The sequence below is a fragment of the Elgaria multicarinata genome, chromosome 5 (assembly GCF_023053635.1).
Source record: "Elgaria multicarinata webbii isolate HBS135686 ecotype San Diego chromosome 5, rElgMul1.1.pri, whole genome shotgun sequence".
Taxonomy (NCBI): Eukaryota; Metazoa; Chordata; class Lepidosauria; order Squamata; family Anguidae; genus Elgaria; species Elgaria multicarinata.
In genome coordinates this window covers 99,253,767-99,268,684 of record NC_086175.1, presented here as the reverse complement: position 1 = coordinate 99,268,684, position 14,918 = coordinate 99,253,767, and the positions used below count along the sequence as shown (strand labels likewise).

General features: G+C 39.6%; 2 protein-coding genes across 2 annotated transcripts; both read left to right on the top strand.

Annotated features, from left to right (window-relative positions):
- Positions 1–57: 57 nt before the first annotated feature.
- Positions 58–4,604, top strand: TRMT10C (tRNA methyltransferase 10C, mitochondrial RNase P subunit). Its single transcript, XM_063126872.1, has 2 exons — positions 58–291; positions 2,606–4,604. The coding sequence occupies exon 2, from the start codon at positions 2,634–2,636 to the stop codon at positions 3,942–3,944; it is 1,311 nt and encodes a 436-aa protein (XP_062982942.1). The 5' UTR covers positions 58–291; positions 2,606–2,633; the 3' UTR covers positions 3,945–4,604.
- Positions 4,605–6,081: 1,477 nt separating this feature from the next.
- On the top strand, positions 6,082–14,586 carry PCNP (PEST proteolytic signal containing nuclear protein). The gene is made up of 5 exons (XM_063126870.1): positions 6,082–6,218; positions 10,685–10,905; positions 12,254–12,328; positions 13,145–13,200; positions 14,230–14,586. The coding sequence occupies exons 1-5, from the start codon at positions 6,164–6,166 to the stop codon at positions 14,357–14,359; spliced, it is 537 nt and encodes a 178-aa protein (XP_062982940.1). The 5' UTR covers positions 6,082–6,163; the 3' UTR covers positions 14,360–14,586.
- Positions 14,587–14,918: the final 332 nt, after the last annotated feature.

Below are 14,918 nucleotides of genomic sequence, written 5' to 3'. Positions count from 1 at the left end.
ATGCGCATACGCTTCTTTTGCGGGTAGAGGAAGTTTATGAGTCCGTCAGCTTGGTTCATTGAGCTCTAGCGCTTCGCGATTGTCTAGGAAGTTCCGCCAATCGATGGCAACTACCGCTTAGCTCTTTCCACGCATTTACGGTTTGTTGAAAATTGGTGACACTTGGCGGAATCATTGGACAGAGCCGGAACTCAGAGAGAGAGAGAGTGTTTACCCACTTCCGGCGGGAAGGTGTTTAGGGACGGACCGGCAAGTGTGCACGCAAAGGAGCGCGCGGCTCACATCGTTGAGGTGAGTGTTAGGGCATCTTTTATCTTCCCAAATTGAGGGAAAGGAACGAGAGCAAGTTAAATTACGGATTTAGGTCTCCTGGAAAGGGGTTATCGGTTTTTTGAAGCGAAGCGGTAAAAAATCTTCAGTAAAAACAGCAAAGAGTATCGTGACACCTTTTAGAACAACAAAAGTATTGCGCTATAAAATGTTATAGACTAGGACATGTATTGTTGTAAATTTGGGGGTTAGTCTGAATTATCTGTTGAGAATCCCCCCCCAATCCTATGAGTCTGTGGTTTTGAAAAGATAGTACTAGAAAGAATCAAACTGGTTGGTCAAACTGCCACCCCTAGATCAGTGAATAGAAAGCGTCCGAATAAGGTGGATTATATAATCCCAGCTGGTATGGTAATTGGCCATGCTGGCCTAGGGTGATGGGAGTTGTAGTCCAACATACCTGGAAGGCATCAGGTTGGCGAAAGGCTGCACTAAGGAAAGTACTAAATTGAAGCAAACTAAGTCTGTAGTGTGCTCTCACTGTATTGGAATAGGATTTGAAAAAAGGCAAGAGAACTGACTTTGCTCTCTGCAGAAAATGCTATGGCACTAAGGGTTCTGCTAGACTTTGGGTGGGAAACAGGAATCTTTTAGACTGCAAATTCTGTGAGACCCTGTTGCCCCATCTAGTTCAGTATTACAGCTCTCCATGATTTCAGACAGAAATTTTACCAACCCTACCTGAGGATGCTTAAGACTGAACCTGGGGCTATCTATATGCAATGCATGTTCTCTGTCACTGACCTGTGGCCCTTCTTCCACAATAAAGAGGGTGAGGAAAGCAAAACAAAGGAAGCCAGATTCCAGCTGGACATCAGGAAAAACTTCCTGACTGTTAGAGCAGTACGACAATGGAATCAGTTACCTAGGGAGGTTGTGGGCCGTCCCACACTAGAGGCATTCAAGAGGCAGCTGGACAAGCATCTGTCAGGGATGCTTTAGGGTGGATTCCTGCACTGAGCAGGGGGTTGGACTCGATGGCCTTGTAGGCCCCTTCCAACTCTGCTATTCTATGATTCTATGATCCTCATAAAGAAAAATACTAGCAAGGTGTGTGTGTGAGAAAGCTGGCCTGGAAGTTTTAACATAAAAGGATGAACTGAAACTTCCAGTTCTTTGAAAGAGTTAAATACAACAGGCACCTTTTGTATAGTTTAGAGCAAGTGTGCAGAAGCTCAAACCTGAGGGCCAAATCTGGCTCATCTGGGGTGCCCCTCTACTGTTCCCAGATGGCCACACTCCCATTCCCTTGGCTTGTGATCATTTGGTGATTTCCCAGCTATTTGCATGTTTTCCCCCATTCTAAAATGCCTCTCCTATGTACTAGTTACTGGCAGTAAGAGCTTTAAGCTAAAAAATACTGGAATTTTGGCTTTGCCCCCACCTCTAGTGAAATGCAGCCCCTGAGAGCTTCTCTGAAATCAAATTCATCCCTTGGACTGAAAGAGGCTCACCACTGTTTTAGAAAGCATCTCTTATAAAGGTTGGGCAAAGTCACCAACCTTCCTATATTTAAGAACACTTTAAATGAAACTACATGGAAACAAATGTTCTAGAAACTTCTGGTGTTTTCTTCCCCCCCCCCCCCCCCCCAAGAACCTGAGATCTTGTAAGGGTGGTAAATATAGTCAAATATTTACAAATAAAACAGAATACTTAACCAAAAAAAGTAACAATTTTATCATATATATATATATATATATATATATATATATGACATTTCTGATTTGGGGTCTGATCGACCTTACTTTTTTTGTAATATTTAAAGTGCATAACCTATCTTCCCCAGTTAGTTTGACCTTTGAGACATGCTTTGGAATTTGACAATGACTCAATTGCAGATGTAAGCTAAGGGGCCTATGACGGAGAGTGGATGAGGGGTTGGTAGTGTATTGGTACCTCAGTGTTGTTAAAATATCAGCAGAATCAGCTGATGGGGGCTGGGTTCCTGAGCTAAGGCACTCTGATGCTCCTTTTTAAATCCCTACACTGCTTTTCCCAACTTTTATTTCTTGATCACTGCCTATGACATTCAGTTTTCCAGCTCTGCTATCCTGAGCTGACTGAAGGTCTCCTGCTGTCTTAAGATAGTTTCACCCATTCTCCCTTTCTATATTACAAGGCTAGAATACATACTTTAATTGATTATATAGATTAAGCAGCATACGTGTTTGTTTTTATTCCTGGTCTTTATGATATTTAAGATTAAAGCAGTTCAGTTTTGCTTATATTTGTTAATACTAAATTATCTTTTGTTTTCTATATATAATTGTAGATAACTGTTGGACACCACATTTTCAAATATGAACATTTTTAATATGCACCTGTTGAATGTTATCAGAAGATCTGTCTTCCAATTAGCTGCACAAGATGGGGCAAAAATTAACTTATTTTTAATAATGCCCAGCAAGGCCATTAGTTGTAGAACACTGGTTTTGTCTACTTGGTGGAACAAAAATACCCTGCCAAGTGCCACTGAAAAATTAGATTTGGATGGATGGAAACAGGTCATGCGAACTGCCTTGCAAGAGGAAAGTACATCAGAGAGTGAAGAAGTCAGTGAAAAAACATCGGAGAGCGGAGAAGACTCTCATGAAGCAGCTACTAGGGAACTTGTTGAGATGTGGAGACTTTCAGGTAAAGCTGTTCCAGAAAATATCAGTGAAGAAGAGTTAAAGATCCTAATGGAACGTCCCACTAAGACTTCCAAAAGGAAGTACTTAAAATTCTTGGCTATAAAAGAAAATCTGAAGAAAGCCAAGAAAGAAAAGCAGAATAAACAAAAAGAAGCAAGGAAAGAATTAATCCAAAAAGCTATGGAAAATTCTGATGGTGAACTAAAAAATACATTTCTCATGAAATTTTGGACCAAGTCAGAGGATGCTGTGTACAACTGGAGAGCTGCTCAGTCTATGATCTTTGGGCAACCTCTGGTGTTTGACATGGACTATGAAAATTGTATGTCACATAGAGAAATAAAGAATGCAGTGAAACAGCTCGTGGAATCTGAAGGGGCCAATCGTAGAGCTATAGACCCATTTCACTTGCATTATTGTAATTTCAAAGCAGATGGTCCATATCACAAAGAATTGATCACATTTTATGGAGAAGCATGGGACAAGTTGTTTGTGACTGCGACACAGAAGAGTCATGTTGAAATCTTTCCAAGAGATCAGCTTGTCTACTTAACTGCTGACTCTCCCAATGTGTTGAAAGTATTTGAGCATGATAAAATCTATATAATTGGAACGCTAGTTGATAAGTCTATACAGACAGGAGTCTCCCTTGCTCGTGCAAAACGGCTTAAATTGGTAACTGCACGACTTCCTTTGGATTCATATTTGCAGTGGGAGGAAGGTGCCAAAAACCTCACTCTTAATCAAATGATGAATATCTTATTAACTCTGAAAGATACTGGGAGCTGGAAAGAATCTCTGCAATTTGTTCCACAAAGAAAACATGCAGGATTTGTGGACACCACAAAGCAACAAAGTGACATATGGAAGAACAAGATATATGGGAGAACAGTTACCCAAGAAAAGTCACACAAGCCATTTGCAAGGAATTCCTCTAGATTGGAAACACAGAAAAAATGGTGGGAAGACGCAGTCTAATAGCATATTAGTCACCCAGTTATGATTGATGTAAGTTTTCATATAAATCAAAATTTAGCGTAAATGGGTTTTTCATTACTTAAGCATTTCTCTGGCACACTGAAGTCACATTGATAAGTAGTTTAAATACATGTTTAATTTTTCTACAGAAATCAGTAGAACAAATTCAGCTGCATTGAGTTAGTGTTAGTGTTTAGTGATGGAAGAATGTCCAGGCACTTAAGAACTCAACGATAACAAAACGTGACTGTGCAAGTTGAGACTTCTACTAATGTGGCATCATGTTTCTAGTAAGGAATTCAAAGCTTTCTTGTTCTGGCTGCCAAATAAACATTTCCCTCAATGCTATAACATGAGGCCAGAAAAGAGTTGCAGCTTTCAGGCTTGAAAAGATCCATAGATGTTAATGCCTGAGATCTGCTATTAGCCCCAACTTGGCAATGTGGAATGTGTGGTTTTCTACAGCCTCCCTTTTAGTAGCTCATAGATGGGAAGCATCTGATAGTTCAGCAGGTCTACTCAACAAATTGTGGTTGCTTTAAACATTTGTCAGACAACAAGGACCCTAAACTTTGGGTAACTTGCACATGTCAACTTTATTCAAGAATTACTTAAATATTGCAAGAGGTATTACTGAAAAATAAATTATGATTTCTTTGACTTGCAGCTGTTTTGCCTTTTTCTTTACAAGGAAAAAACTGAATGATATAATCATATGAATTTTAAGTCATTGGTATACCTGTAACCACTTGGTAATTTTGTTGTCTGAACTTCTTTTAGTCCAAAGATGTATAGCCTACCCATAAATCAAATGATCTCTAAGGAGGCTTACAACACACTTGAGTAGTTCAAATACAATAGTTCAAATAGTTCAAATACAAAAGTTCAAATAACTTCCAGAAAATAGTGCTGTGGCCTATGCTCCACTTCCAAAATGACACTTCCAAAGGGATAGTTTCCTTTAACATTGCCCTGCTGGCAATGGCCCCAGACAAAAACAACCTCCCCTTTGCAGGAAGTGTGCTGCATGGCATCACACTGTTGTCACTTAAGGCATGAAGCTTTTGTTGCAGAGAAGAGGCAGCTAAGAAAGATGTGGGGCTGGGGCAATGATGACAAAGCATCTCTAGCTGTGGCATTTTTCCTCTTGTCTTTGCATGGTCTGCCAGATAATCTTACCACTTGACAAGATTACATGGATGAACAAACTGCCCTGTGGTGAGAGCTCATCCCAGAGTAGTTTAATGTGTGGTAAAATAGTTCTCTGGATAGTCTATCTTCCAATTAAAAAAATTATAATCATGGTAACAGCAAGAACATAAAGGCTGTATTGTATCAGACCAAAGGCCTATGTAGTCCAGCATTCTGTTTACACAGTGTCTAACCAGATACCCATGGTAGACTTACTGCAGCATATGAATGTAATAGCATCTCCTTCCTGCTCATGTTCCCAGGAACTGATATGGAAAGCAATACAACTTGGAAGAAATACGTAGCTCTCATGAATAGGAGCCATTGATAGCATTACTCTCCACTTGCCAAGTGATAGTATGTTTACCATGTTAAATAGCCATCTGAATTCACTAAAGTATTAGGAAGTAGAGAACGTCCACATTGATTTTTCTGAAGAAAACTTCCCATTTTTAAAGAACCCTACTGTTCCATAATGAAATTCTTAACTTTTTATTAGCGACTTTTCAAGGAGGTCAGGGTATGTGATAGTTGACTTCTCTCTTAGTATTTGGCTGGTTTAAATTAATAACATGAAAGACCTGCTTGATTAGATTCAAGGTCCACGTATTCCAGCATCTACTTCCCAGAGCCAGATGCCATCAGAAAGTCAAGTAGCCTTCTCTTCGCTGCTGCTCTACACAGCAAGTGCTATTCCTCTGAATAATCAAATCCCCCTTTAAAACCATTTCTAAACTGGTGGCTATCGCTGGGTTGAAGGCTAGGAATTTCGACGTCATGTCTAACCAATGGACAGTCGTGCAAAACAAACGCCTGTGGCCGACGTTGACGGCTTTAAGCGGAAGCGTCTCCCAAACCGGAAGTACCCGAAGACGTGAAAAAAAACTCTCGAGGCGCTCGAAGCATCGCATGCTTTGCTGAGAGGAGCCTCTCTAGCCATTCCTCTCTTCTCCCGGACGGAGTTAGAGGGCTTAAGCGACGCTACGGCGCATACTCGGGATGCAGTAGCGGGGAGGAGGTGGGGGAAAATGGCGGACGGCAAAGCAGGCGATGTGAAACTGAAGCGACCGCGGCTTGACGGAGGTAAACACGTTGCGCCGTTGTATCCCCCCCGGACCCCCTTTCTCTGCATGCGAGGTTCTGGTTGGGAATGTGGGGCCCGGTTGGGGTCGAAAAGGTCAGGGTTAGGGCGAGGCGGGCTGGGTTTCGAGGGCTTCAGGCATCTTTTCCACCACCCCCCAGAGACCTTGGGGCGGCTGGCTCCCTTCTCAGGCTCGCTCATCTGCCTCTAGCTCGATGGGCGCCCTCCCACAGACGAACCCGCGGCCTGGCCTCCCGGACGGTTTCTGGGGGTTCGGTCCGTGGGTAAAAGCCCCGCGGCTTTGTACGGGCTCGCCTTTGACGAGCTGGCTGACGTCGTATTTCCAGGGTGCATCTTGCGGGCGTCCCCGGGGGAATTGTCGTAGTGTATACATATCCCGCCTTCTGGCATGGTACGGTTGCAAATGCCGCTTTACCTAAATTATTGCGCTGAAGTGTAGCTACCTCGGAATGCAGATGCCCTTATACTAGTACTCTTTGCAGTTAGCACACCTCGATTAACGTGATCGGCGGTTCTCCCTGGTCATGATTAAGACGAAAGGTTATAAAGTTATCCTGCCCAAGGTCCTATATATACACACTTACCTGGGAGTAAGTTTAATTGAACTCAACGGCTCAGACTTCTGAGTAGGACTGTACGCTAAACTTGTTGGCCTGTACAGGTGTGATGTAATAGTGGCTTGCTTTCTTCTGGAGCATCAATTTGGACCAACGTTAGGTATACAGTTTTGTTTCAAACTATGTTAATCTCAATTAATTTGATATTAGTCTTGAATTAAATATAGATGTGGATGATCCATTAGGCTTGTGCATTGTAAAGGAAAATGCAACTTGTTCAAATTCTTGATATGTTTTGTTACATATTTAAAAGGTGAAGGGCAATTTTTGGTGCTGGTGAGGGAAACAGTACAGATCTTAGTCTTCTAATATTAAGGGGAGAACTACTTAATGATTTTGTAGTAGCTTTATATTGTACTTTATTGTACAAAATAGTATAGTATTTTTCAACCAGCTCTAGTTCTGGCTTGTCCAGGGCAAATATCTATAGGAATTCTAAGATTGTTTATCGTCAAGTCCTGATGTATTCATTTCAGGATGTATAGCTGCACACTTTAGCATATACTTTTATTTAGTTTAGAATTGTGTGGTTGGAAAAGACCCAGATGATTCAGGGTTTCCTAAAGGAGATTACCCTGGTCCCTAGAAAGGAAGGAAAAGAAAAAGGTGTTGCACATCTGTTTAAAAGTGCAATGGATGAGGAAGGCAATCACTATGTAACCATGACAGAGATGGACACTGACAGATTAGACCTTAGAAAACACACAGTTTAAAAACAAACAGTTGTTCAGGATTACTGTGGGGGGGGATGACAAAAAGGGGGAAATAGGGATTTAAATAATTTGTATCACGATATAACTTCAGAGGGACAAAATTGTCACACTAGTAGAGGAGCCTTTCCTTACTGGTTTTACCTTTAAAGGTAAAATAAATGTTCTACCTTGGATCTAAATTTAATGATACCTATAGAACACCCATTGAAATTAGTTGGATTTAAGATTTTGATTTCAATTGATTTCAGGATCCAATCTTTTGTTTGCCAAACTAGCACCTATATATAACAAAACTCTGGCATTGCAAGTAAACAATAACTGTTCTCTCTTCCCTTTGCCTCTTTTGTTTTGAGCCAGGATTTGCTAGAACTTTGGTCAGAACTTGTTTTTACTGCTCAGGCTCAGCCTAAGAGGACATGAATAGATACTCTGAGCAAAGTGCCAATAATAAGCAATGCTGCATAATCTTCAAATGCCATACAAAAGTTATTTCAAGGCTATCTTGTCCTAAAGCAACTGGAGATACTGAGCTAATCACAGTTCACATTGCACATTTCTCTGTAGCATAACCACAAAGCAAAGGAAAAAGAAAACAGAAAGATAAGAACTCCTTCCAGAGACAGGGCTATACTCCTAGAGCACAATCTGCTAGCTCTTGACCTTTCTTTTATTTACTGGGTCATGGTTCTAGCAAATCAAAGCTGGAGGCTTCTAGAAAGAGAGAACTGACTTGGCAGTTAGGGAAAGTTCAATGGAATTTTATTTATAAAGGGCTGAATGTGTGCCTGGAAATACGCTTCAAATCAGACCCCACCTGGTCTCCTGAGAGCAGTTCTTGGTGCTCCCACCCCACCCTGATATTATTAAATTCTCATTGTCCCAAGAGTTTGGCATGTTATAAATAACCTTCTGGAGATGTTAGGCCTACCTGTTTAGGCTGTCCTTTGGATCGGAGGGCTAAATCAGGAAGAATCATGCAATTCTTCACTGCCCTTAGCCTTCCGTGTCCTGGGTAGAACAGCGTATCCTGAGAATAGAAGCATTATTACAATGTGTGGTGCAGAGTTTTCATCCATTGATGTAGACAATGATTTAAGAAATCATAGTTAAGTGTCAACATTTGTATGAAATCCAATTTTCAGGCTTTTCTTAAAAAGTTGATTATTAAAGCTTTCCAATAAATTTAATTACTTTCTTGAAAGAGATTAACTAGTTTCCATTTCAGATACTCTTAGTGCAATCCTTTGCATGTCTACTGAGAAGTAAATCCCATCGAATTAAATGGGGTTTACTCCCTGGTAAGTGAGTGTAGGATTGCAGCATTAAATCCAAATTGTTATCCCAGTCATTGTTACTCAAAAGTAAATCGTACTGAATTCAGTGGGACTTACTCTTAAGTGTGCTTAATGTAACCTTGAGTGTGGTTTCTAAAGAAAGTCCCTCATGGCAAACAGCTATCTAGAGAATTGCTAGCTTGAGTACACTGCATGAAAGTCTTGGTCAAGTATGAGGTTAGTAAAGTACCTTAACTAGTTGGAGAGTGAGGCAAAAATAAAAGGGAGCTGACTAAAATGAATGAGCTTTTTAAATCATGGGAGTTTGAGAAACTTTTTCTTGCTGGTTGAGACTTAATAACCATTAATTCAGTTCCATGCAGATTTAATTTATAGCTTGAAACTTTTGTTGATGCCTTGATTTTTCTCAAGTGATTTCTAAAAAAAGTGGCTGATAGAGAAAACTCTTGCCAAAAACACTAGTTGTGACTTCACTTTTGCTTGCAATAATTCTCTTTATCCTAAACGGTTCTCTATTGACAGCTCATTGTACAGTTCAATATTGATTATGAAACTGACAAGGATCATGGTGTTTCTCCATTCCACACACACACCCCAGCGTCAAACCTAACACATTTATTATTATTTTCATGGTGGTGGCAGCCAGTTATGTAATAAACCATGTTCCCATCTCTGAATGCATGAAAAGTGCTATATAAATGCAAGTACTATATCCAAGCTGTTTTAAGCTGAACTTCTTAAATAACTATTCCAGAAGTCACACACAAAGCAAAGGTAGCTGTGTTGTTCAAAAGGAAAATGCCTAATTTCCCCCCTCCAAAATCCATATCACTGTAATACCTTTATCAGGCCAGCTGAAATCAGGCAAGATGGTAAATAAAACCACCCAAAGAAGTGGGGATGGGGGGAGAGAGGAAAAAATGGCTGATGTTCAAGCCATGCAATCTGCATTTGGTTACAATCTTAATATGGAAAGTGGATGGAGGCTGCAGACATTCAAACTGGCTCTAGCAGTTACAGAGATAGTTTCAGGTTGTACTTGCAACCAAGAGTCAAATACAATAGTTGATCATCCCACCCTCCATTTTTAGAAATCTAAAATGCAGCTTTTACTCAGTATTCATCCTTACGGGAAACACAGAAGTAGAGCAAAACTTGACAATGGCGATATTAACGGAGCTGGAGATAATTTTGGATGATTTAGTAGGTTAAATAAAGGTCAGTTGAAGGCAATTTATTTGTAGCTATTTGCTTTTTGTGGCAACAAACCAAGGGTTCTGTGACACCTTAAACTAAGAACTTTGTAGTGGCATAAACATTTGTGTTTTGGAAAATAATGTTTAAATTATCAATTTAAGCTACTGATCACAGGAATTTACAGTCTAGATTCAGTGATGAATGTACATAGGAACTGTCTAAAACTAGACTTTTAAATTATTCCAAAAGGGCATGTGTGTGCCAACCAAAAGTTCTTTATTGTGTCTTAGCAAATTGCCATTATACACAGGGCATGTGTGTAGAAAACACACTCTGTTTTGATCTGAACGGCCCTTGCAGTTGCTATAATGGTGTCATGCACGTCCAAGACTTTCATTTCAGTATTTGTGTGTAACTGAAGATTTTTGTTCTGTATTAGTCAAATGGAGCTCCCTTTACTATATGTCTATGTCCTTACAGTGTGCTCTGTATAAGCAGTTGTGGAGGTGCTGACACTGTAAGTGCAAAAGTCTCCTCTGCATAACAGTGCTTTATGAGGTTGCTGCTCCCATCAGTCCACTCAGTAAAAATAGCTCATCTTGGTAAGTTGTTTCGACTTCACCAGGACCTGAAGAAGAGGCAGAAAAACCTGTGAAAACTAAGACTGTTTCTTCCAGTAATGGAGGGGAAAGCTCGAGTCACAGCGTGGAGAAGCAGGCAGCTGATGAAGAAGCCGAAGACTTCTCAACAAAGCCTGCTCCTGCCAAAATGTCCAAGTTTGGGTTTGCCATTGGCACACAGATTGCAAAGAAACCACCTACAATATCCATCAAACTTGGAGCAAATGTAAGCTGTTGGAAAGTTTTCTTGCGAATGATAAAATCGTAGTGTTCACTTCTTATTTTCAAAGAGGGGATGCTAAGTTGATATAAATTAATCTTAAAATCCTTTATTTCAGATTAATTAGTCCACATATAGCTTTGGCTATTGGGCGGTATAAAAATGTAATAAATAAATAAATAAATAATATATATATATATATATATATATATATATGTGGAATAATTTACTATCACAAAGTTCAGATAATTCCTGGAAGATATTTGTGGATGTGGCATTTGCTTGGAACATTGATAAATTAGTGACTTCTACTCTAGCATGTATTATGTAAGTGTGATAGGTATTGAGTGCCCTACCTGTAGCAAAATTCTATGGCTCCATGTTATCCTGGTAAAAGATGCATGGAGTAACAATATATACTTAATACTTGTGCCTTGATTAAAAGTACAGGAATTCATTGGTTGGAATCCAAAGAGCAGCTTAGTATTAAGGAACTTAAGTAAGAAAGATAATAATTCTAAACAATGTATTTCATCTTTTAATGGCCAGTCAGCATTCCCCAGGAGGTTTATAAAACCTGCCACCTATTTAAAACAAACTAACATTTTAGAGTTCTTTGTGAGTGTCAATAACCATGTGGGTAGGGGTGATCTAGTAAATATTGTTTACTTGGACTTTCAAAAGGTTTTTGACAAAGTCTCTCAACAAAGACTCCTAAGCAAACTTAGCAGTACTGTTAAGAATTGGTAGCTGGTTAAAGAAAACAGCACAACACAGGATGAAAACTTCAGCCAATAAAAACTCACAGCAGCTTAAGATAATATCTTTCTGATTCCCAGTGCTTAAAAGCCTGGTATTTGCCAGACACTAAAATAATAGCAAAGTCCCTGAGGAGGACATTCCAGAGGAGAGGCATTGCCACTAAAAAGACTCTATTCCTGATTGCCACCTGCCTTCTGGTAGCAGGGAGAAGAGCCTTAGATGTAGATCTTGGCACTCAGGCAGATAGATAGATACAGGAGAAGACATTCCAGCTATAACTGGGTCCTAAGCTGTGTAGGACTATCCAACTGTATTTTTGACTTTTCTTTCAATGGGTAACCTTTGGGCCATATTGAATTCCCTTGTTTCAAAAGCAATTTGCATACTGCCAAGTTTCAGTATGTGCAGACTATATTGCTCAAGGATGTCTAAATCCATTTTGGGCTCAGGAAGCTAGTTTAAGTTTCTTTGATATTTAGCCATTAATTACTGAGACAGGATTCTAAGGTAAATTCTGTCATATGAAGAGCAGTGTACTAGCTTACATTTAAACTCCTTGCCTCAATAAAATGCAGTCCCTGTTCTCTTTCAGAAACCTAAAGAGCCTACTCCAACCCTAGCTCCAAAAACACTTTCTGTAGCAGCCATTTTCAACGAAGATGAAGATGTAAGTAATATCTCCTTGTAGACGGAAAAGTATTGTGTTCTCTCACTTAACTAGGTACAGGAAAAAGGGATTCTTAAATATGCTACTAGTACACTATGACCAAACTGGCATAGGATTCTCCTAAAATACAGAATGTATAAATGGCCTTTTCAGGACTCTGAGCAGTTGGTTGTCCAAGTGTCCTAATAAAATTGGCATTTACCTTATATCTGCATGGGGCTGGCATATTGTAGGAATTTAAAGTATCTTTCCAGCCTCCTGGATTCTTTTCAGACTTGCTAATGGAGTTGGGTTTTCCAGTCTTCTACTGAAAACAGATCAGCCCCTGCCTCGCTTTGTGTGTTAAAGCTGTGCCCATCTGATCTGAATATCTGAGCCTGCTCTCTGCTTCTTAATAGGATTGTGGGAAGTGGACGAAATTTAAAGGCTGTGTATGCTTGGGTGTGGTGGTGGGGAGTGGTTCTGTTTAGGATTTCTTTTAATGAGGGAGACTGTGATGTTAGGAAGCTTTGCAGAGCTTTGCATTTGAGAAGCTTGAGAATTAAAAAAAAGGCATATGGGGCAGGGGGGAGTCAGGAAAAACTAACTGCACACATATTTTCCCCCTGCACCTAATACCTCTAGCTATAAAAGCTGCATTTGCCCTCTTCCTTCTCAATGCAAGTATGAAGTTCTATTTGTGAACTTTAGATTGGATAAGGCTTGTAATATATTATATTTTTGAGGCATTGTGCTTCTATTGCATAGGCAATTAACAGTTTGACTGTAACAAGATTAGAATTTGTGACTATTTTCTCAATGTCTCTTTTTAATTAGAGTGAACCTGAAGAGATGCCTCCGGAAGCTAAAATGCGCATGAAGAATATTGGAAGGTAGAGTAGCTCATCTTTTTAAAAAAAGAACAGAAAAAAGAACAATGAAGGTGGCAGAAGATGTACTACATATTAGTGGTTTAGAAAAATATGGAAAGTAGAAAACATGATAGCTTTTGGAGCTTTGCTTTCTACAACGATGAGAAAAGATATTGCAGTATTTTTTCTTAGCTACACCCAAAGGGTTAAATCCAACATTAGAGTACACCCATTGAAATGAATGGGACTTAAGTTAGCATGACTAAGCTAAGCCCTATTCACTTTAGTGGGTCTACTCTAAGTAGGAGTAACATTGGATTTAAAACCCAAAGCAATTTGGTATCTTTTCTCTCTCTTCTCTCTCCCACTCCTTGACTTACCTTATATCCTCTTCCTCACCCTATGTTGGTTCATAGTGACCCCAACACCTGAGGTTTTTGGAAACTTCCAACAGAAGTCTTTTCCCTTCAACGGTATGATAATAATTACATTGAGATTCTTAATATTCCTTTCTTCATGCATTTTAGTGAGATCCTTAACTGTTTCCAATGACCCTGTTCAGACAACATGCTAAGCCACAGTGTTTGAGCATTTTGAGCTAAACATTATGGCGTAGCGTGTCATGTGAGCCATTCCTAACCATGGTGGCTGCATAACCACAGTTTAAACGTGCTCATTAACCATTTGCTGCAAAAGGGGTAGCAGCCTTACCATATGGTCTGAACACGCCTGTCATCACATAGTGTTCAATTTCAATGTTTTATTATGTTAGAACATAATGAATTTTGCCATAGTTGCTGCTTCATAGTAGCGTATGGGTCCTACTTCAGTACATGTTTCCCATTAAGAGAATAATTCTAGAGAGGCATCTTGGAATCTGTCTGATTGGTAACACTGGCAATGAATAATGTGGTGGTGTGTTTTTATTTTTCTACACTACTGAAGGTACCTGCTGTTATCCTAACAAGCTTAGTAGTGTGCATTAAGGCCTCTAAAACATGAATATGAAATTGGTAAAGTTAACTGTTTGCTTTTGTCCGTTTATCACAGGGATACTCCAACTTCAGCAGGACCAAATTCTTTCAACAAAGGAAAGCATGGGTTTTCTGACAACCAGAAGCTATGGGAACGGAACATAAAATCTCACCTTGGAAATGTCCGTGAACAGCAAGAAGACTAGTTGCGTATTGAGGTCTGGGAGTTGGGGAAATGGAAGGGTATGATATTAAAGGAACAGTATAAGGCTATTTTGGGTGCCACTTTTAAACGTTTCTAGTGGTGCACAAAAATGAGTTTAAAAGTAGAGGTAATTTATGTTTTGTATACAGATTTCAAAGCATTTGCTAATTTTGTAGCTTCGTGCAATTAATTTCACAAGGTTATGGAAAATAAAGACATTGGAAGTGGTACCTTTTTAAAGAATTTTTTGTTACAACTATTCTTATATGAAGACAGAAAAGGTTACTGTCTCTTTAATCAGTTAAAGTTAAATGCTGCTGCACTCAAACTTCCAGCTCCTCCTCTGTAATAAGTGAATTGCTTGTCTCTTTAAGGCTACTTTTATAGAAGGGGAACAGTACTATACATAAAGTCTTGCTAGACTATTTGGCATTCTAGTTAGTATAAAACTTTTAAATGAGACTAATGCAAAAGTAAGTTAGTATGTTTAAACCTTCACAAACTAGGACTTCTGGCTGTGGTAGCTTAGCTCTATAATCCTGTTTTCAAACTTTGTGTAA

Coding starts and splice junctions, on each gene's coding strand:
- PCNP (XM_063126870.1), top strand. CDS start 6,164: ATGGCGGACGGCAAAGCAGGCGATGTGAAACTGAAGCGACCGCGGCTT. Junction 6,219..10,684: donor GCGACCGCGGCTTGACGGAG/GTAAACACGTTG, acceptor CGACTTCACCAG/GACCTGAAGAAGAGGCAGAA. Junction 12,329..13,144: donor TTTTCAACGAAGATGAAGAT/GTAAGTAATATC, acceptor CTTTTTAATTAG/AGTGAACCTGAAGAGATGCC.
- TRMT10C (XM_063126872.1), top strand. CDS start 2,634: ATGAACATTTTTAATATGCACCTGTTGAATGTTATCAGAAGATCTGTC.